General features: G+C 33.4%; 1 protein-coding gene across 5 annotated transcripts in view; it reads right to left on the bottom strand.

The window, feature by feature from the left end:
• LOC108917939 (F-actin-monooxygenase Mical) overlaps nt 1-23124 on the bottom strand; it is a 210311-nt gene that overhangs the window by 60269 nt on the left and 126918 nt on the right. For all 5 annotated transcript variants that reach the window (XM_018724753.1, XM_018724751.1, XM_018724752.1 and 2 more), the window contains 6 exons: nt 13925-14350; nt 7528-7771; nt 7114-7472; nt 6451-7054; nt 1010-1231; nt 821-948 (listed from right to left, as the gene is read on the bottom strand). In XM_018724753.1, the coding sequence (XP_018580269.1) occupies nt 821-948; nt 1010-1231; nt 6451-7054; nt 7114-7472; nt 7528-7771; nt 13925-14287 (1920 nt within the window). In that variant the 5' untranslated portion in view covers nt 14288-14350. The remainder of the gene's footprint in view (nt 1-820; nt 949-1009; nt 1232-6450; nt 7055-7113; nt 7473-7527; nt 7772-13924; nt 14351-23124) is intronic.

The raw sequence follows: 23124 nt of genomic DNA, 5'->3' as shown, positions 1-23124 counted from the left end.
ATTCCCGATACGATAATTTTTTGCATTAGTGTATAAAAAAAGTGTATTTTAAAACAGTGTATTTAAAACTACATTATTTATAAGACGAAAATTAATATACATTTTATCTTTTGCAGTCCTTGCTGCTATTGTTTAAATATTTTTAGTTAAGAATCTGGGGAAGACCAGGACAGAAAAGATGAATTTTGTCCGCCCTGGTGCCGGGGCACCACCAGCACACTGCCCAGGAACGGCCCTGATTGTGACATTCAATAATATTCTAGACACAATTTACGCAATAACTGTAACAGTTAATTTTAAGACGATATTTTATACGTCGACCTCTTCTGAGCACGATAAATTTCATTCATCATTTTTTTTTAAAGAAATAATTGACTTTTGTTTTTAAATACGTACAAAGACCTTCTTACTTGTCAAAATGTCGAAAGCACAATGAAATTACAAAAGGAAACGTGAAGTCAATAAATATTTATTTTTCGGGATCTGGCGACGACTTCCCCAGATTTTTGCTTACACTATTCCAAAGAGCGGAAAAAAATAAGTTGATTAAAAAAAAGCATTCTGGTAGCTGCTTTCTAAGTATAAATATAAGTTGCGCTAAATCACCATATTTTGGGTTCCTCTACATGCCCCTGCTCTGTGTCGATTCTTATGCGAAGCACCCTGTATATTTTTTTTAATTTTTAAATTTTTTAAACTTTCAAATAATGTAAGTAATATTAACACAAAAAAGGCCCCTCCCCCCACTGTATCGAAATTGGACCACCCCGTACGTGATTTCGAAATCAATAAATATTTATGTTTATTAAAATTTACTCACCAGTTTTGGCTGCTTGATGTGAGGAATTTCACCTCTGAAAGTGTCATATACTTGAGTCAAATATGTAGCCATGGTCAAAAAGTCCTCCGTATTGGTAATTTCTTCACCCGTCATAATTGGAGGTATTCCTGAAAGATACAATTACACTTTTCATAACTTACGGAAGAATATTATTCTTAAAGGCATTACCTAATTCTTTTTCGAGTATGTCAAAAGCCAGCTGATTATTTTTGGCGGGATCTTCATCTTTAATCGTATTGTAATCTAACAAGTCCGGCCTATAGTGATGTATTATTGCACATAATATTTTCCCGTCCTTGAATATTGAGCCAATATCAGTTACGGTAATATCTTCGTGATTGCGTAATTGTTCTGAGATCCAATTAAGTAGTACCTCGTTATCGACATTTCCTAAAAACAAGGAGAGACTTTTTTAAGACACTGTGGCATAATAATAATAATAATCCGCATAATGGCGGATTAGACCAAACCCATGGCTGTTTAAAAAATCAGGCCTAACTCGAATTTTATGGGCTTAAAATTAAGTAAAAAATACACAGAACAAAAGCCTAAATTTGTGTATTTGTAGAGGTCGAGCGTCATATTGTTTATTACAAAAGAAAAAAAAATTATTGCTCTTTTTTCAGTTTTTTGCTTATATCTCTGAAAATAAGCTTCTAATCGACATGAGGTATTCTTATCGATTTTCTTCCTGAGGAAATTTGCTACAAAGATAGGCTTTTGTCAAAGCTCGCACAAATTTTTTTACATTGTAAAATTGGCAGTGAAAAATGTGCAAAATTTTGAGGATTAAATAATAAGAACAAATTTGACTGAAATTGGATGAAACTACAGGAAAAGATAACCGTTGGGGTGCTCAACAAATACCCGCAATTTGCACCCCAAATTCCAAAATGGCGGCCTATTGCAAAATTATAAAGTCGAAAACGCGAGCGCGTATATTTTCTGCCCAAGTCAAGATATTGAAATTTTGTAGTTTTGTAGAAAAGGTTCGAAAGGTAATTACATTGTCTCGCGTCTGTGCAAATTTCAGATTTTTAAGATGAAAAATAAAAGTTATTAACAAAAAATCAAAAAAAAAACGGTACCTAGGGTCCTTATCTCGCCAATTTTTTAATATACAGATTTCAAACCAATTGCATCAAATAGTGCTAAAAAAATCATAAATTAAGAATAAAAAGCGTCTCAATCCGACCAATAGGAGCCGAGATAATTTTTTTTCTTTAAACAGTATTTTGGCTGTTTTATTTAATATTTTGGAATATACTTGATCTCGTTGTAAAGTAGAAAACTTCCTTTATACGCTGAATTTTTTTTTAATGGATTCGACGAAGAAGTGACCAAGTAAACGTTCGTTAAAGACAGCGTAGCCAGGAGAGGGGAGCGCTGTGACGTCATAGTGCCTATGCTGCTCTCGACTTCTCAAAATTCTTACTTAACAAATGGATCGTAGCACTTAGATAGCAGCTACCGGGATGCTTCTTTTTTAAATCAACTTATTTTTTTCCGCTCTTTCGAGTGGTCTAAGCAGAAGTCTGTGACAGTCATCGCCAGATCCCGAAATATACATTTTTATTGACTTTTCACGTTTTCTTTTGTAATTTCATTGTGCTTTCGATATTTTGAAAAGTAAGGTCTTTTTACGTATTTAAAAACAAGTAAATTATTTCTCTGAAATAAAAAAAAAATGAATGAATGAAAATTTACCGTGCTCAAAAGAGGTCCATGTATAAAATATCGTCTCAAAATTAACTGTTACACTTATTGCGTAATTGTGTCGAGACTATTATTGAATGTTACAATATCAACATTACTTAAGTACTGCATTTTATAGTATTTAAAAGAACCGTTACATTTAATTCTACCATTTTTTATTTAATGAATTGTATTGCTAGAGAAAGTTTTTAATTTTTATAAAAATATTAAAAGTAATAAATAAATATTTAATGTGTAATATATTTTAGACATCGATGAATTTTTCAAGTTAATGCTTTATGTTGTACAGCATGTAACTTGAATGTGGCAAAATTTTGAGACGATATTTTATACATCGACCTCTTCTGAGCACGGTAAATTTTCATTCGTTCATTTTTTTTCAAAAAAATAATACTTTTGTTTTTAAATACGTAAAAAGACCTCCTTACTTTTCAAAATATCGAAAGCGCAATGAAATTACAAAAGAAAAGATGAGAAGTCAATAAAAAATGTATTTTTCTGGATCTGACGATGACTCTCACAGACTTTTACTTACACCATTTGAAAAAAAAAAATGATTTGATTTAATAAAAAGCATCCCGGTAGTTGCTTTCTAAGTGCCACAATCCATTTGTTATGTAAGAATTTTGAGAAGTCGAGCGCAGCATGGGCACTATGACGTCACAGGGCTCCCCTCTCCTGACTACCGCTCAGCCACGCAGATCACGCTGTCTTTAATGAACTTGGTCACTTCTTGGTTGAATCCATTAAAAAAAAATTCAGTGTATAAAGGAAGTTTTCTACAAGGTCTCCCATAATGTTTTGCTGTTTTTAGAGAATGCTAATTTGGCAACACTGTAAAATAGCGCCACGACTCTGTATTTGCCAAGTCGAGGAAGGTTGCGGATGATATAGTAAGAATGGAGAGGTGGACGGGAGAACCTCGTGCGCTCTTCGTAGAGCTTTATTTGAAAAAACAAGAATCGTACGTGGCGGCACGACACCTGTTTTGCAATCGTTTGAATATTCGCAGTGTGGCCGATTCGCCGAGTCGCAGTTTAGTGCAGTTAAGGAAGTTTAGAGCTTTATTTCAAAAAACAAGAATCGTACGTGGCGGCACGACGCCTGTTTTGCAATCATTTGAATATTCGCCGTGTGGCCGATTCGCCGAGTCGCAGGTTTGTGTGTAAACAAGAAGCCCTCGAGCCGTCCTCGGTCTGTAAACACACCTGAGAACGACGGTACTGTTTGGTTGGCAACCAGACAAAATCCATGCAGATTGCTAAGAAAACATGCACAAGCGTTGCGTTTCTCTAAATCATCTGCGCATCAAATATTGTCAAAGGAACTGAAATTTCATCCGTATAAAATTCAAATTGTGCACGCTTTAAAGCCAGAGGACTACGAAATACGGTGTAATTTTGCAGAAACAATAATTGATGGTTTCTTCGATAATGACTTAATCGATAATGTCTTGTTTAGCGACGAGGCCCATTTCGATTTAAATGGGGCAGTAAACAACGCTTTTGGGACGATGAGAATCCTAAGACTTTTTCCGACCAGCGCTTCAAGAATTCGTAGGGTTTGATGCCAATACCTGGTTTCAGCAAGATGGGGCCACAGCTTACAACGCCAGAAGATCTTTGGCAACGCTACGAGACATTTTTCCGGAAAAACTCATTTCACAGGGACCTGACTCCCCTGGACTTTTCTTTGTGGGGCTATTTAAAATCCAAGGTGTACGAGACAGCAGACCCGACTCCCCTGGACTTTTTTTTGTGGGGCTAGATAAAATCCAAGGTGTATGAGACAGCACCACGCAGTCTGAGGGATTTAAAATTGCAAATTCAGGCTGAAATAAACGCTATTCCAGAGGAAATGATACGAGCTGTATATGACAATTTAAGATCCAGACTTCAAGAATGTGTGGCACGGGAAGGAAGACATCTTGAAAACATTATTTTTAAGAAAAAAAATTCCGCGTTCATTGTTAACATTTTCACAGTAAATTAAATATTTTGTAGGCACAAACATTTCATCCCTCTTATCACGTAGGGGCGTATAATCCAAGAAATGGATATACACATACGCCTCTACGTGATAATAGGGACGATTTGTTCTATTTCAGTTTAAAAACAGCAAACCATTATGGGACACCTTGTACTTTACAACAAGACCAAGTTTATTCCAAAATATTAAATAGAACAGCCAAAATACTGTTTAAAGAAAAAAAAATTATCTCGCTCCTATTGGTCGGATCGAGACGCTTTTTTTTTCTTAATTAATGTTTTTTAAGCACTATTTGATACAATTGGTTTGAAATCTGTATATTAAAATATTGCCGAGATAAGGACCCTAGTTACCGTTTTTTTGTTTGGTTTTTGTTAATAACTTTTTTATTTTGCAACTTAAAAATAAAAATTTGCACAGACGAGAGAGTAATTACTTTTCGAACCTTTTCTACAAAATTTCGATATCTTGACTTGGGCAACAAATATACGCGCTCGCGTTTTCGACTATAATTTTGCAATAGGCCGCCATCATACTCCAACGGTTATCTTTTCCTGTAGTTTCATCCAATTTCAGTCAAATTTGTTCTTTTTATTTAATTCTGAAAATTTTGCACATTTTTTTTCACTGCTAATTTTGCAATGTAAAAAAATTTGTGCGAGCTTTTGCAAAAGCCTATCTTTGTAGCAAATTTCCTCAGTAAGAAAATCGATAAGAATACTTCATGTTGATTAGAGGCTTATTTTCGGAGATACAGGGTTATCCAAAACTCCTGGTACGGCAGAAAAACTTTCAAAGCATTTTGGAAAAAAATGTGTCAGATAAACGTGTAAGGATTTTTCCCTGGTGACCTTGGATTTGACCTTGACTTTGAACTTCAAGGTCATTTGAAGGTCAAGTTAGTTTTTTTACATGGAAACCCCTATTATTTATTGCGGATTTGAAGAGCAGGAAATTTTACGTCCAACGATGGGCTTGACCATGACTTTGACAATGACCTTCAAGGTCAAAAGTGGGTGGACTTCCAAACATCCGGGTACTGCAGAACTTTCGAAGAATGCATTTTGGGAAAAAATGTTGCAGACAAAAGTGTAAGGATTTTTCCCTGGCTATCTGATGGTGACCTTGGGTTTGACCTTGACTTTAACCTTCAAGGTCATTTGAAGGTCAAGTTCATTTTTTTTAAATAGGAACCCCTATTTTTTATTGCGGATATGGAAAGGGCAGGAAATTTTACGTGTAACTATGACCATGACCATGATTTTCAAGGTCAAATTAACCTGACTTTGACATGATCCTGAAGGTCATTGTCAAAGTCGTCGTCAAGATCGCACTTGAGGGTTAAATTTCAGCTCTCCAAATTCGTAATAAAAAATAGGGGTTACCAATGAAAAAACAACTTTGACCTTGGAATGACCTTGACGGTCATTGTCAAAGTCACGGTCAAGACCATCGTTGGACGTAAAATTTCCTGCTCTTTCCAAATTCGCAATAAAAAGTAGGGGTTCCCATTTAGAAAGCTTAACTCGACCTTCAAATGACCTTGAAGGTCAAAGTCAAGGTCAAATCCAAGGTCATCATCAGATAGCTGGGGAAAAATCCTTACACTTTTGTCTGAAACATTTTTTCCCAAAATGCTTTCTTCAAAAGTTTTTCTGCCGTACCGGGACTTTTGTATAAGCGAAAATCTGAAAAAGAGCAATAATTTTTTTTCTTTTGTCATAAACAATATGACGCTCGACGTCTACAAATACACAAATTTAAGCTTTTAATCTGTGTATTTACTTAATTTTAAGCCCATAAAATTCGAGTTAGGCCTGATTTTTGAAAAAAAACCTAATTCGCCCGGATTATAAAATATAACTTTCAAAAAAGAACTCGATCAAGAAAAATTCGACTTATACCTCGTCTCCTCTTCTTAGGTACTTCGTTCGGCCTCTCCTGAGCATTTCGTTTCATCCTATCGATACTGGCGGGATTGTCGGTGTCGTAAAGTCCAACCGTTTGATGGGGCATAATAACCGCTTTATTAAGATTCGGATATCTCGTGGAGGGCTCGAGGCTGTAAGATTTCCAATCTTTATTCAGGTTGTCGGGGGTCGTTTGTGCGAGGAGTCTATAAATGGACTCCCGTTCGGCTAAAACATCTAACGGCGTGAGGGTACCGAGGGACCAACTTCGTATAGCCCAAGCCGCGTCTAAGGAGGAGAGGAAACCTCTAGCGCAACCGGAACCGGTTGGCCAAAATGGCTCTAACAAACTATCTCCTACTAGAATCATAAGTAATCGGTAACCGTTGCGTTCGACTACTTTTGAAGCGTTGTCCGCCGCAAACATGGAAGTGAAATCGAACATAGCGATGTCCGGTTGCCCGTAATGATTCACCGCAAATTCTAGGTCGGGCATCTGATAATTCGTACTAAAATTAGCAGCTTCAATTGCATACGCCTCTAAGGCCTCTCTATCTACATTTTCAGGAGCCAATAATTTCTCGGTATCTGCCAAGTCCTGAAATAAAATTTATAATCACCGTTAAAATTCGACTACGCTTAAATTAAACGACGTACCTGCTTAATGACACCTTTTTCTATTAAACTAGCTTTCTTAGCAGTCATTACGAAGTAATGAGTGTCATCCTTGTAATAAACTATATTCTCTAAATCAATTCGAGTGACTTCCAGTAAATCCTTAAAAAACTTCTGATTAAATATAAAAGCTACCCCACTAATTTCCTCGACGCGAGCCTCGGCCTCAGTTTTTTTATTAATGAAATTGGCAGTAATGGCTATAGCTAGCTTGCCTCTAAATTCCTTCCTTGTGAAACCTTGTAAAGTGTTTCTTTTGCCATCGGCTCCGATTATCACATCAAATTCATACTGAGAAACAGGATGGTCTGACGGTTTAACTTCAGCCCTCCAACCAGTCTCTGAAATAAAATATTACAAGTTCGAGTTCGGCACTTAATCTTACCCTTTACGTACTTTCAGTTGCATTGGGTTCTATAAGTTTTTCGAAACTAACTTCTGTGTGAACTTCTACACCGAGTAATAAAGCTACTTTTAACAGGATACACTGCAGCCGTCTGATACTAATGTGATCGATGGCTCCTGCGCAGAATTTTCCAAAAAATTTCTTTGCCCCCAGCATTCGTAGGTCTTCAATGACAAAAGGCCATAAATGCAGCACATTGTTCCTGGAAAATCTGTCTCGCTTTTCTATTACTACCTAAAAAAGTATAAAAAATATAGACCGATCAAAATAACTCATTTAGAGGGAAAAAAAAGAAAATTGTTACCTGGACTTTCATAAGTGGAAATGGTAAAGGGGCTTATAATAAACGAAAAAAAAATAAATGCGTGAGCAGGGGTGGCGGAGGGTTGTTTTGGGGGGTTGAAAATTTATGAAAAATTGTATTATTGGGATTTTTGGCGAAAGTTAACGTCAAACAAAAAAGTATCTAATACAAAAGTTGTAGATCATGCAAAAATCTACAACTTTTGTAGAGGGCATTTTTTAACATAACCTGAAAATTTCCGAGAAAAATGCAACAAATAGTTTTTTTTCTGATTTTTCGTTTTTTATTTCTCATTTCCGCAAAAATAATTTAATTTTGACGAAACTTGGTGAAAGTATACCTTTCTCTGTCTTAAATAACGTCCAATTTTTTTAGATAAAAAAATCAAGAAGTTTCTGAGATATTCATTTTTTTCGGCCTGAAACACTTTTTTTCAAAGAAAAATTCTACTTAAAAAAATCATCGTTCAGAGTTCTGTCGGTAATCATTTTTTTCGTTTTGACATATACTTTCTGGTGAAATAAAAAAATTTGTAATCACAATTCAAAAACATGCTCAAAAATGTAAAAAATTAAAAAATGACTTGCAGCAATGAATTTTTCAGTAATTGTTGATAATTTGTTTAAATTTAAAAAAATATATAAAAACTGATTACACCATTCAATTGTACGGAAAAAATACAAAAAAAAACTGTTTCATTTTTTGACCCAAAACTATTTTTGTACGGTATTGCTATAAACATAAGTCGAATAGTGAATAAATAAAATAAATTATATATTTTTTTTCCGTAGGATCGATTAGTGTCCTTATTTTTTTTAAAGTTTGATGAATTCGTAAATATACAGTGTGTCCAAGATAAGGATGGGATAGCATTAGGATCTAGGAAACAGTAAGAGATATGGGGTGGCTCAGATTAGAAAAAAGTTGTTATTTTTTATACCTAACAATATGCTGTTTAGAAAGTTTTAAAATTCCGGGTAGTTCCGGAGATATCCGGAAAAACCCGAAATTTTGCAAAATTGTTTAATTTTTTCTGGCTTTATTTGAAAACGAATTTTAAAATAAATTACATATTTACAATGCCACTTTTTTCGCTCTATACAATAGCGTCAACATTTTTGCAATCCGACGTTTCATCTTCGAGGGGCCATCATCGGGTTATTTTTTTTTAAATAAGTCGCTGCTATTTTTATGACAAAAACTAAAGTAGGTAATTTTTAATTCTGAATTAGACGATATTACTATTATAATAATAAAAAGCTTTTAGCTTGTTTTAGCTATAATTTAACTGAACGCTTTCAAAATATCTATTGGATGAAATCATAACAGTATACAAGTCAATACCGCACAAAATATCCAATAATTTTTTACTGTTAGCAATACTAATTAGAAATAAAAAAATATTTCATAAATTCGTATTATTTTTTTATTAGGTACAACTCTTTAAATTATGGATTAAAAAAAATTGTTGGACATTTTGTGCTGTATTGACTTTTATTCTCTCCCTCTCCCTCTCTCCCCCTCTCTCCCCCTCTCTCACCCTCTCTCTCTCTCTCTACCCCCTCCCCCCTCTCTCTCCTCCTTCAACAGATATTTTGAAAGCGTTCAGAGCCGTACTGAGGAAAAATTTTTAATGATAGCTAGAAACCTTTTTAAGCGATTACAATAGTAATATCATCTAATACAGAATTAAAAATGACTAGATTTTTGTCATAAAAATAGCAGCGATATATTTAAAAAAATTAATCTGATGATGGCCCCTCGAAGGCAAAACGTCGGATTGCAAAAATGTTGACGCCATTGGATAGAGCGAAAAAAGTGACAATGTAAATATGCAATTTATTTAAAATTCGTTTTCAAATAAAGCCAAAAAAAAATAAAACTATTTTGCAAAATCTCGGGTTTTCGGATTTCGCGTCAACAGTAGACTTTGCAGTTAATACTTTGTATTGCTGAAATCTCAAATCATCCAGAGATAATTTATCATTTTGTGCATTTGTAATTCGACTTGTTTATAGCAATACTGTACAAAAATAAATTTTTGGGTCAAACAATGAGACACAGCTTTTTTATTTTTTCCATAGAATTGAATGGTGTAATCAGTTTTTGAATGTTTTTTAATTTAAACAAATTATCAACAATTACTGAAAAATTCATTGCTCATTTTTAAATTTTTTGCATTTTTGAGCATGTTTTTGAACTGTGATTACAAATTTTTTTATTTCACCAAAAAGTATATGTCAAAACGAAAAAAATAATTACCGGCAGAACCCTGTACGATGATTTTTTAAGTAGAATTTTTTAAAATTAATATAATTAAATAACCTCAAATTTTTTTCTATCTAAAAAAATTTGAGGTTATTTAAGACAGAGAAAGGTATACTTTCACCAAGTTTCGTCAAAATTAAATTATTTTTGCGGAAATAAGAAATAAAAAACGAAAAATCAGAAAAAAACCTGTTTTTCGCATTTTTCTCGGAAATTTTGAGGTTATGTTAAAAAGTGACCTCTACAAAAGTTATGGATTTTTGTATGATCTACAAATTTTGTATTGGATACTTTTTTGTGTGACGTCAACTTTCGCCAGAAATCCCAATTATACAATTTTTCATAACTTTTCAACCCCCCAAATCTACCCTCCGCCGCCCCTGCTCACGCATTTATTTTTTTTAGGTTTATTATAAGCCCTTTTACTATTTCCACTTATAAAAGTCCAGGTAACAATTTTTTTTTCTCCAAGTGTAATTTGGTTGGACTAATATTGTTTTTAATAGCAAGCGTCTGGTAAATCTTTGACAAATATGGACAATTTGGTGGACATCTTAAAATTTCACCGATTAGTTTTCATCAGAAATTTTCAAAATTGATAAAAAGTTAACAAACAATACATTGAAAATTTCATCAGTCGTATACACTGCAAAATCTAATTTCATATTTGAATTGAAAGAATGGCCTTAAAACTATTTCATGTAGTATTTTTAAAATAAATTTGGAAAATTATAAAATCGATGTCGAGAAATAGCGAATTTTTGGAAAATATTTCCTAAACATATGAACTTGATATCCTCTCTGGGTGTCTGTGAAAAGTTAGAAAATCTCGAAGCCAAATATGCCTTATGCAAATGCTGCTGGTTTCAAAGCTACAAGGCATTTAATGTTTGAATTTTATTCTCATATTTCTCAATAATTTTGAAAATTGTCAGAGTATGAACAATAGTTATTTACACCATAAACGAGGTAAGTATTTTTCACCAGTTGAGGATGATAGAGTCCGAGACTGGTAAATTATACTTAACTGCTGCGCAGTGTATAACATTTTATCTGCTCCGACAGTCCTTTATGGTTCACGAAATAAAGATTAGGTTTTATTTTTTGACATTTCTTAATCAATTCATTTTGACATTATTCGAAATCTTGCAGAGTCGCCTTGGTTGTTTGGATTTTGTCGCTTCTAAGATGTAAAACTACATAAAAGTTGCAATTTTGCTGGTTTTGAATTATTATTTCTAAATAAGTGATTTTCAAATGGAAAGTGCAGCAAATGCTGCCTGCGAATTTTTATTGAAAATGCGCCTCGGACGAGCATATAGAAATTTCAAAGAATGATGCCAGACCAAGAATACTGGTGTTTCTGAAATGTCACTGCTAGCATATTTCATGGAGAAGTCAAGAACTTTAAAGTCACCAGCGAGTTGGTGGAGTGAATACTTACTGATTAAGTCAACTATTTTCAAGCGGAGAACGTGAATATATCAAAATAGTCCAAGCTGAGAGCAGTTTTGAAACGTAAGAATGACAGTTATACACCTAAAACATCAAACGTTTTTACAAGAGAACGATCATCGATTTTCTGGTTCAGGCACCCGATAACATATATTTGCTAATGAAGGTAATGACGTTCTTAGGCATTGCAGGAGCATGCCGTTTTGATGAGTTATGCAAAGAGTGACCGCAAAGTTAGCCTATTTTCTCACCTAAAAAATCCTAAAAATACTCTGCATATGACAAATTATTGGTAATGAAAAATCAAGATGGGCATATTTTTTAGTTTTTCGAAAAATGTCGAAAATCACCCTTAATTAGGGGTTGATATGATGACGCAAAACTGAAATGTATGAATAATATCAATAAGAATAAAAGCAATTTATAAAAAAAATCAAGATTTTTCAAATACTTTTTGATTTTTTTATGTTTAGGGGATGATTTCACCCCTATGAGGGTTGATTTTTATAAAAAAATTTTTGGAATAATTAGGTCAAGTCGGCTTAATCTTTCTGATCAGGAAAGTAAGATCTATTATAAAATATTGGACAGTTTTTTTACATCGCTATGATATTTTCGTTCGGAGGTAGTTCACCCCTTCGTTACAGGGGTGGTTTTCTTATAGATACTAGTGAGAAGTACACGATTTGAATTTCTAATAATTTAGAATATAATAGTTCTTTTTCCTAGATTTTTCAAGTAATTTTTGATTTTTTTCCATATTTAGGGGATGATTTAAGCCCCTTAGCGAATTTAAGGGTGGACTTACAACTATATCACGCCCTCATTAATCATGAAAATAAATTATTTCCTATTTGTAAGATTTTATTTTATAGAAAAAATACAATAAGAATTGCCTTTTATTCTTATTGATACTAATTAGGGGTGATATTCGACATTTTTTGAAAAACTAGAAAATATGCTCATCTTGATTATTCATTACCAATAATTTGACATATGCATAATATTTTTAAGATTTTTTTTTAAGGTATCTGGAAGTATCTGGTGAGGAAATAGGTTAAAAATATGCTGTTTTTGCGGTCACTCTTTACTTTGGACGTCAGTTTCAAAAATTTCGAAGACATTATTGTAGTTACAATTCCAGATTCTAAAAACGGTATGTCACGTACGTTTACAATTACTTCTCGTCTGAATTCTATTTCTCAAGAAATATATCAAGATTAGATTGGAAAATAAAACTGAAATTTCACTATTTTTTATATGGTTTCAAGCAAGAAGCAAGTCGGCAAGAATACCCTTTCTATGATTCCTAATAAGATTGTACAGTTTTTGAAACTAGAACATCCTGAAACATATACAGGCCATTCATTCCGAAGAACATCGGCAACGTTACTGGTTAATACAGGAGTTGATATATTAGAAATCAAGAGACATGGTGGGTGGAAATCAGCCACAACTGCAGAAAGTTATGTTGCTGACAGTTTAACTAACAAAAATGAAATAGCCAACAAGATTCTTTACAATGACACTTCAACTCCAGGTTCTAGTAGTACATCGCATCATGCTGTTTTAATGGATCAGATCAACGTTTATTCCTTAGATAAATTAAATTTTCCACCATAGTCAGAAAATAAAAAATAATAGGTATTCAAAGGATTTGAACAATTTTTACTTTCCCTTTAAGTTGTTTTTTAGAAAACTGTAAATAATTTGGTTCATACACTAGTTGTCAAGTCGCATTAGTTTAATTTAAATATTAAAAGTTGCTTATAAACGAAATGCATTGAAATTTGTATATGCAAATATCTCGATAACCAAAGGAGATATCGAAAACAAACAAGAGTAACTTTTTTATGAAACAAAGGCCATTCATTCATATTTTCAATACACAATGTCCGTAATTCTAAATGCAAAAAAAATTTACTAGTTAAAAATTCTTATTTTTCATGTCAAAAAACATAATAGTGCCAATTTTTTGTTCATAGTTTTCAAAATTATTGTGAAATTTCCAAATAATATTCAAACACTGAACGCCTTTGAAACCAGCAATATTTGCATAAGGCAAATCTGGCTCAATTAACTTATTTTGGCCGTCAGTATCTCCAGCTTCCAGATTTCCCAAACTTTCGTAGACACCCTGTATGAATAATTTAAAATATTCTGTTCTAACACTCTGGAACACTTTTCAGTTATTCTACCTACTGTCCTAATAAGCCGAAAACCAGTATATATCTGGTGGATTTGAATGACAAATGATCCTAGATACTGTTGCTGTCATTAAATGCTGGTTGGGCATGAGCCCACAGAGTAGTTATTTTCTGGAATACTACCAGTAAAAAAAATTATTTAATCGTACATACCACTTTAGCACCCAGTAACTGCGCCTCGATGGCAGTCCTCATACCACAGGGCCCGCCACCGATAATCAGAACCTTGGTGTTCGTTGCTGCCTTGCCTTTCAAGTAGCACTTGTGCGTGGCCCTGGCGTCGAATTTCTTCCAGAGTGCCTTCGCCTTCCACGAAGTCAGATTGGCTCTCAGTTTCGGGTAGAACGATTGGAAAGCATTTGGTTTGAGATGAAGGTAATCGATCAGGCCCCTGTAGTAACCCAATATATGTTTCAAGCTGCTGGCGTTCAGAAATTGTTCGAAGTATTCGTTGGCATGGGCGGCTTCCAGCCCAGATACGGGCCTTCCGCGCTGGATAGGCAGGCTGCGATCCATATTTTGAAGTTTGAACAGTACGGGGAGTTTCTTTGGTTATGGGTTCATTTGAGCAAAAACTGTCTGAAAAAGAACGAAATACGTTAGTTATATGCAATAAAAAAATTAAGCTTTCTAGTTAGCACAAAATAGAGTCGTTTTAAAAATTGGGCCTTAAAAACTATTTTTAGTACTTGAAGCCTCAGGTTAAGTACTTTTGAAAATACATATTATACTACTTCACTTTAATTAACTATGCTTAATTGACAAAAAAGTCCTTTAATAGCGCTTCTGTCGGAAACAGACTATATTTGGTAGTATGCACTTAAATGATGTATTTTGGCAAATACTTGACTTCAAGGCCTTTGATAGATTTTCAAACACAAAGAAGGGGGCTTCAAATTCTCTATTTTTAAAAATGACTTCAAAAACTGTTCGAAGTCTTTTTAATGCTTGAAACATATGGTTAAAAGTACTTGAAACCACAGCTATGGTTAAGTACTCCAATTATTTTGACTACGCTTCCAACCAAAAAAAGCTTTAACGGAGTTACACTGAAGATGCTGACAGTGAAGAATACCAAAATGTTAGGAAGCATTGGGATGCGACCAGATGCAAAGGTCACTACAGATCGTCTCAAAAGACCACTACTCCCTTTGGAGCGGATTCATCCGTAACGGCCGTAGAATCAACAGCAATAGCTGAAATCAACATCAGGATGGCCTTAGGGGTTCTTATAACGAGACCGCACTCACAGAGCCTTGCACGAGAACAAGGGTCGGTAAGATATTCCTGGCTAAGGTTAAAATGCAGAATATATCAATTTAATTAAAGACTTGTATCATCTTGTACAGAGTTATTCACGCTATACGGCAAGGAGTATTATGGCCAAATACGAGGCTTTCAAAAAGTTTATCTTTTGGGATATATGGGGGTTTACTATGTATGTCCTAAAAGTATCAAAGTTGTGTTTTTTTAAATGGAATCCCCTATGTATTATTGCATTTTTGGATTCTCCGATCAAAATAAGTGTCTGTTTTTTATAATATCTAAACCTTAAGGTTTTTTTAAATAAATTAAATTTTATCGAAATGTAACCTAATTTTCTTGTTTCAAATACTTAAGAAGTATATCAGGTATGTAAGCGAAATTTACATTGAAGTGTAGCAATAGATCATATTTTATATACCATTCATAATAAACTTGCCGTCTTATACAGGGTGTCCAAAAATTAAAATTAATAAAATAATAATTTTAAGTGGCTATAACTTGATTAATTTAAATAGGATGCCATACTTTTTTACTTACCAGAAAATGTAATTTTTAATTACCTATCGAATGGTATTAGAGTGTTCATAGCTAAGTCTTCACGTTTTTACAGAATATGCCAAATAATCGTTCTTTGCACCATTTCGTGTATTTTACATAAAAGTTCTAAATAATACAGGGTGTTAAAAAAGAGTGTAACATATTTAAGGAGGTAATAGTATGAACCAAAATAAGCAGAAAAGTCTCAATAAACATGGGTCCGCAAAGTAACGGTTGCGGAGATATGGAATGTTTTATGTTTTTTAGCCCCATTTTTTATTTTGCATAAACGTTGTGTATTTTCTTATAATAGTTGGTTGATGTTTAGTGAAATAAACAGTACGTATTTGACAGTTGTTCTCAGTGCACAAGTTTTCTTTCGCTATGGCTGGTTACTCTAACGCAGAATTAACAGACATGCATTTCATGTATGGTCGTGCTAATGGGAACGCCACCGAAGCGCCAGATTCCTTCACAACGCGTTTGGAAGAATTCACCAAAGATTGCGTGATACCGGTTCCTTGAGCAAACAGTGCCATTTATCCGGAAGGCCAAGGTCGGTATCCACTCCAGGTACGAGTGTGCGGAGAACATCAGCCGAGGTAGGAATTAGTGGTCCTCTTGTTTGGAGAATCCTTCACAAGCAACTGCTTTACCATACCATGTGCAACGAGTACAGGCCTTAAATCCAATAAATGATCATCAAGCACGTTTGGTTTTTTGCCGCTGGTTTCTACGTCATGATGCTGAAGACCCTCGTTTTCTTGCAAACATTCTTTTTACTGATGAGGCCGGGTTCACAAGAAATGGAGTGTTTAATTTTCACAATACGCATATTTGGGCCGACGAAAATCCTCATGCTCTAATAGAATCTGGACATCAGGCACGTTTTTCATTAAACATTTGGATGGGTATTGTAGGTGACAGGTTTCTAGGTCCTGTTGTTTTACCAAACCGACTAACAGGCACTGCTTACCTCAACTTTTTGCAGAACACACTGTATGAGTTTTTGGAAGACATTCCTTTGAATCAGAGGCAACAAATGTGGTTCCAGCATGATGGTGCTCCAGCTCATTTTTCCATGGCCATTAGAGAGCATTTACACCAAACTTTTCCACATAGATGGATAGGAAGGGCCGGACCTGTTTTATGGCCTCCAAGATCGCCTGATCTGAACCCTCTAGATTTCTTTGTTTGGGGATATTTGAAGACATTAGTGTATGGTACTCCTGTAAATAGCCTGGAAAAGCTGCAACTACGGATTAATCAAAAGTGTTAAGAAATCCAAATCAAGGAGGGTGTTTCCGAAAGAGTTCGAATATCGTTGAGACGAAAATGTCGTGCCTGCTTGGAAATGGACGGAGGGCACTTTGAACATCTTCTGTAACTTTGTTTTTTGTTTGTTAAAAGCTTCCTTTGTCGGTTTATTCCTAATAAAATAAAATGTTTGAAAAACGAATAGTAGTCCATATCTCCGCAACCGTTACTTTGCGGACCCATGTTTATTAAGACTTTTCTGCTTATTTTGGTTCATACTATTACCTCCTGAAATATTTTACACTCTTTTTTTAACACCCTGTATATCAACGATAACATAAACCAGAAGCAAAATATTTATAACAGATGTTCGAAATGTCGACCGTTCATTTCCAGACACTGCCAAATACGTTTTTCAAAATCACTGCTAACTCTGGACAACATTTGCGGGGTTACAAAAGCGTCTCTTATGCGTATTTTCATATCTTGTGGATTTGTTGGAGGCGTATTGTAGACAATTTCTTTTATGTATTCCCATAAAGAGAAATTTCGTGGAGTTAAATCCGAGAATCTGGGAGGCCAATTTTGAAATCCATTTCTTCCAATCCACCTGTATGGAAATTTGACAATCAAAAAATGCCTAATCTTGCGATGATAATGAGGCGCAGCTCCATCCAATTGAAGCCACATGCTTGTTCTAACGGTTAAAGGGACTTTTTCTAATAATACTGGAAGTTAGTGTAAAAGAAAATTAAGAAACTTCATACCATTTAAAGTTCCTTTAAAAAAATAAGGTCCAATTAAATATGTGCCCAGTATTCCACATCAAACATTAATGGACCACTTAGTCTGATTTCTTTGACTCTGTATTGATGAGGATTCGAATCTGAATAGTAGTGAAAGTTGTGTCTGTTCACGAGACCAAATAAGTTTACATTTCCTGTCACTTTATCTAACACACACATGCAAAATTCAGTTCGGTTGTCAAAATCATTTCCATAAAGTTCTTGGCAAATCTGGATGAAATCTGTTTTTTAAGAACTCTTGAAATACTTGCTTGACTAAGGTTATTATTTTTGGATATCTGATGTTGATTAATACTGGGATTTTCGATAACTGAACCAAGTACTGTAAAAATATTTTCTTCGTTTTCTAGGTAACTAGATACGGAACTTTTATGTAAAATACACGAAATGGTGCAAAGAACGATTATTTGGCATATTCTGTAAAAACGCGAAGACTTAGCTATGAACACCCTAAAACCATTCGATAGGTAATTTCATTAAATTCATCAAGTTACAGCCATTTAAATTCGATTAATTTTAAGGGATTCCGTTAAAAAAAAACAACTTTGATACTTTTAGGACATTTGGGACACCCTGTATAATATGAAAATAATTTTAAAAAGTAACCGTAATAGACCCCCATATATCCCAAAAGAGAAACTTTTTGATAGTCTCGTATTTTGGCCACAATATTCCGTGCCTGTATAATAATATTAATATTACTATTTAATTAAAAGTAGGACCGTTTTATTTACAAATGAAACTAGAGCTTATTTAAAATTTGCTTTAGATTTTTAAAATGGAAATTACTTATAAGAGGTCTAAAACTCTTGATTAAAATGCCTATATTTATTTTTTTTGTGTATATCTATAAATTTTTTGTTTTTGTATATGACTTGCCATAAAGATTGTATGCAATTTAAAATGGTCAATAAACACTAAACTAAAACTAAACTAAAATATAATAATATCGCTGAATATTTTCATTTGAATCCCTAATAATGCTTATACATAATGTATGAATTAGTGATAGGAAAAAAAATATAATAATATCGCTGAATATTTTCATTTGAATCCCTAATAATGCTTATACATAATGTATGAATTAGTGATAGGAATCGTATTAGCAATTCAAGATTTATTAACCGTGAAGCGTTCAAAATGATTAACGCCTTTAATTGTTATTATATTACATTACCCAGCGAATGTTACCACCTCATAAAATGACGAAAGTGATTGTTGCATACATTATTTAATATGAAAACAGTGAAAGATTTATACTAAATTATAAGAAAGCATAACAACACATTAAGAAACATTTTAGTATACACTGTTATGTCAGCCTCTTTCAAAAATGGTATTAAGGTTATCTAAATTCATTTTTAAATACACCTCTGCGAAACTATACGATTTTATTACACATTGGAATGTTGCACATCTAAATTAACTAAAAAATGAGCTGTAAACTGTCGTCAAATTGTTAATGGAAGTTAAGATGAAACGCCTCTTCATTTTATAATTTATTATTGCATACAAACAAGTACTTATAACAAAAATATTACCTACTGATGAATAAACGATTTCAAAACATCGATATTGGTACTTCAGTAGACACCTCAAAACAATTGAAACTGAAAAAGTTCATTGTTTGCATATAGCCTAACCCCAATTATTCAGAAATGAAACGGTACAATGGACATTTACGGTGTCAAATACTCTGATTAATATTCAAATTTACTACAATTTTACGCCCATGGCTTGAACATTTCGACGACATTAAGAAAGGCGTAAGTAACGCATGCTAATCAGGCGCGCCTTCTTTTTCTAATAGAGTCGCCCCAGCAATAATGTTTCAGTTTTGAATATGCCATGCAAATGCAAATATCCAGCCAGAATAAATAATTAAATTGAGTTAATTATTTTTCTACTATCGACAATCAATTTAGTATCGAACAGTGAATACCTATGTAGAACAATCCCTTTCTGAGAAAAACTATGCAGCTTAAAAGACTTCGGATTTGGATTCAGCACATCGAAATACATAAGAAATCCACTTGATCAAGTTCAGAACAAATTTTTTAGATTTTTTTTAGCGCTCACTAACGTAATTTTCGGCGATTTTTCACTATTTTTTTTACAGTTACTCAAAATTTTGGGGGTGTTTGAACTAAGTGGACTTCAGAATCGGATTCAACACGTCAAAATACATAAAGCCTATTGGGTCAAATCAAAGGTACAGACTATTTTTTTGTGTGCCGTTGTAAATCAGTTTTATCCCATCGAAAACTGCGTCGATCGATATCTGGGAATGTGCTGCCCCGAAAAATGCGAACACAACTAAAATATCTAGAACGCTCCAGAACTTCCGGTTATACCGGAAGTCGACACCAATTTCGTTATTTTAAATAGGACACCCTATATTGCATTGCATTTTCGAATTCTACGTGAAATTTGAGATATGTATTAATATTTAAAGAAAAAATTTGACAGATGCAAGGGTCCGCGGAGATGATAGTAACTCTTTTCAGGAGCGTGATATCAAATGGATTTTTGGTACCTGTAAAGGGCATAGGTAACACTAAGTTATGGTATACCAACAAGTTACAACATTTTATGCTAAGTATTTCATTTTTACTTTATCGTATGCAGATTGAAATTTCCTTTCAAGCCATATAATCATTGTTAGGGTTGTTGTTACTACTTTTAGAGATATTTACAATTTTTTTTTGACAGTTTTTCTCGTATCTGACCTGTTGTCAAATTGGCCATGACCAGAAACACTCCAAAATAATTAAAATAACTTGACATTTGTCAAGATAGTTGTCAAATTCTGACTTTTACTCAATATGTATAGCTACTTCCCACCACAAAAATTGAAATTTTGATTTCAAAGTTTGTATTAGGACAATATTTAAAGTTATAAACAGATTTGTTTTTAAAAATATTGTGTGAAATAATAAATAATGGTACTTCTCTCTCGAGTATTTCCGTGTTTTTTTAATTTATGAGCACCCTGTATACCTAATCTAAGATGTTTGTATGACACTCATTTTTTCGAGGGTCAGAACTTTTTATAAAGAGTGACATTTTTCGATAGTCAAAAACAAAAGAGTTTCTCCTCTTGTCAACTCTATCCGTGGACACACTGTATGTATATACTTTATTAATAAACTTTATTGTACTTAAATTATCAAGTATTTACTAAAATATTTTATTAAAAAAGTGAAAATAAATCAAAAATCTTATTTTTTGCTTTCTTTAAAATTGTTTATTAACGATTTTTTGCATAAAATTATCCTTTTACATTTTTTAAATAAGCCAGATTATACATTCTTTGAGATTAATACTTGATTTGATGCCAAATGGTAGGTTTAATCAAACGTAATTGGACGGGTGCATAAAAATAGCGTTGACAAACATTTTTCGTAGAATAGATAATGATAAAAAATACATGCAAGGGTCTCGCAAAATGTGTTCATTTTAGTTTTTAACAGAAATTAATCCAAATATTTACTATTTCGATTTTTTTTCTAATTGAAAGAGGTTTTGAAAATTTGTTTTTATTGTTCAATAATAATAATACTAATATTTATGCCTCATTTCAATTACACAGATACCTAAGAAGAAATCAAATATTTTATGCGATAGGGGCTCGTATATTACATATTTTGTAATTTTCTTGTTCTTTGCCTGGGGACCTGACATTTGATTTTTTATAATTCTATTTACTTGCGATATGTACAGGTCTTTGCAATAACCACAATTTATTTTATTTATTTGCTAGAGTTTTCATTGCCGTAACATTTGAGACACGGCCAATGGAAGACAGCTAAATATATCCAAGTTCAATTCACTGCTGCATCTATCACAGATTGAATATAGAGCAGAATTTTAAACTGTTCGTTCTCGGCGTGGGTAAACAAATGACATTGAAATGTCTTTGAGTTATTCAGGGCACATAAAAATTAGTCTCGATAAAATATTTGAACAGTCACTAAAATTATTAATTACTTTGAAGAGGGTGATAAGCATTAAAATATTCTCGGTGCTTTTTTTATGAAAAAAATTAATGAAATCTGGGTTTACGGCTACAACATTGAGACAAAAGTCCAATCATCACAATGGATAGGCAAAAGATCTCCACGCCCCAAGGAAGCACGTCAGTCTTGATCGAATGTCAAAGTGATGCTTACTACTTTTTTTTCGACTTTAACGGAATTGTACATTTTCAATTCTTGTCTCAAGGTGAAACAGTGAACCATGTATATTATCAAGGCGTTTTACAACGGTTATGTTACAAAATCCGCAAAAAGGGACCAGTGTTATGGCGAGGCAAGTCATAGTTCTTGTACCCAATCAAGATCCGATACCCAAATCAGATTACTGTATTCCACCCTTCTTACTCGCCAGACCTGACTCCTTGCGATTTTTCCTTATTTCCAAAATTCAAATCAGTGCTGAAAGGACGCCTGGGATAAGCGTAGGAATATGGGAAGGGGAGTACTTTAAAGGAGACAAGGACCAATAATGTATATAATTAATAAAGTTTAAAAAATAATGAATATCGGTTATTTCCTGAACAGTACTCGTACGTAAGATACCCTACCGATTTTTGTATTATCCTTAACATAAACATAGAGATGTAACCAAATTCAATTAAAAAAAAGCTTTCAACACAGTACATGGACATTACGAATTCTTACGAATGCCATTCGGATTGAAGAATGCTTCAACCACCTTTCAACGTATGATATAATGTTCTTAGAGAACACATTAACAAAATTTGCCTTGTATACCTAAATGATATTATTTTTTCCACTTCGCTACAAGAACACATTTCAAATTTAAAAAGAATATTCAATACCCTAAGAAAAGCAAATTTGAGAGTACAATTAGACAAATCTGAATTTTTGAGAAAAACCTAGAATTTCTTAGACATATAGTCACACGAGAAGGAATCAGACCGAACTCATTAAAAATCGTAGCAATAAAAAAAATTCCCAATTCCAAAAACACAGAGAAATAAAATCTTTTCCGATTACTTGGATATTATAGAAAATTCATTAAAGATTTCGCAAATATTACGAAACCCCTCACGCAATGTCTAAAGAAAGATGGAAAAATAGAATTAACACCAGAATATACTTCATGTTTTGAATATTGTAAAACCTTACTTTCTAACAAACCAATTTTGGCATACCCAGATTTTGAAAAACCGATTATAATACAGTAATTGAAACTGAAAATCAACTGTAACTTCCGAATTCTTTGAATTTGCCTGAACATTTAGAATAAGGCTTATCTTAGGCTCAAGTTCAAAAGTGACGCTTTTTGTTTTTTAGGGGTAAAAGTGAAAAAAATTGAAAAAAGTTTTAAGCATTTTATTGATAAAAATCTTGTTCAAGCACAATCACATGTTTTATGATATATTTGATCTTTTCGATCCTTTATTTAACCCTTAAAAACTACCCCTATGCAAAAAATAACGATACAAAATTATTTTTAAAT

This window comes from Anoplophora glabripennis, unplaced genomic scaffold (genome assembly GCF_000390285.2).
Source record: "Anoplophora glabripennis isolate ALB-LARVAE unplaced genomic scaffold, Agla_2.0 scaffold66, whole genome shotgun sequence".
Classification (NCBI taxonomy): Eukaryota; Metazoa; Arthropoda; class Insecta; order Coleoptera; family Cerambycidae; genus Anoplophora; species Anoplophora glabripennis.
The sequence above is the reverse complement of the archived record's forward strand: the minus strand, read 5'-3'. Positions and strand labels throughout refer to the sequence as shown.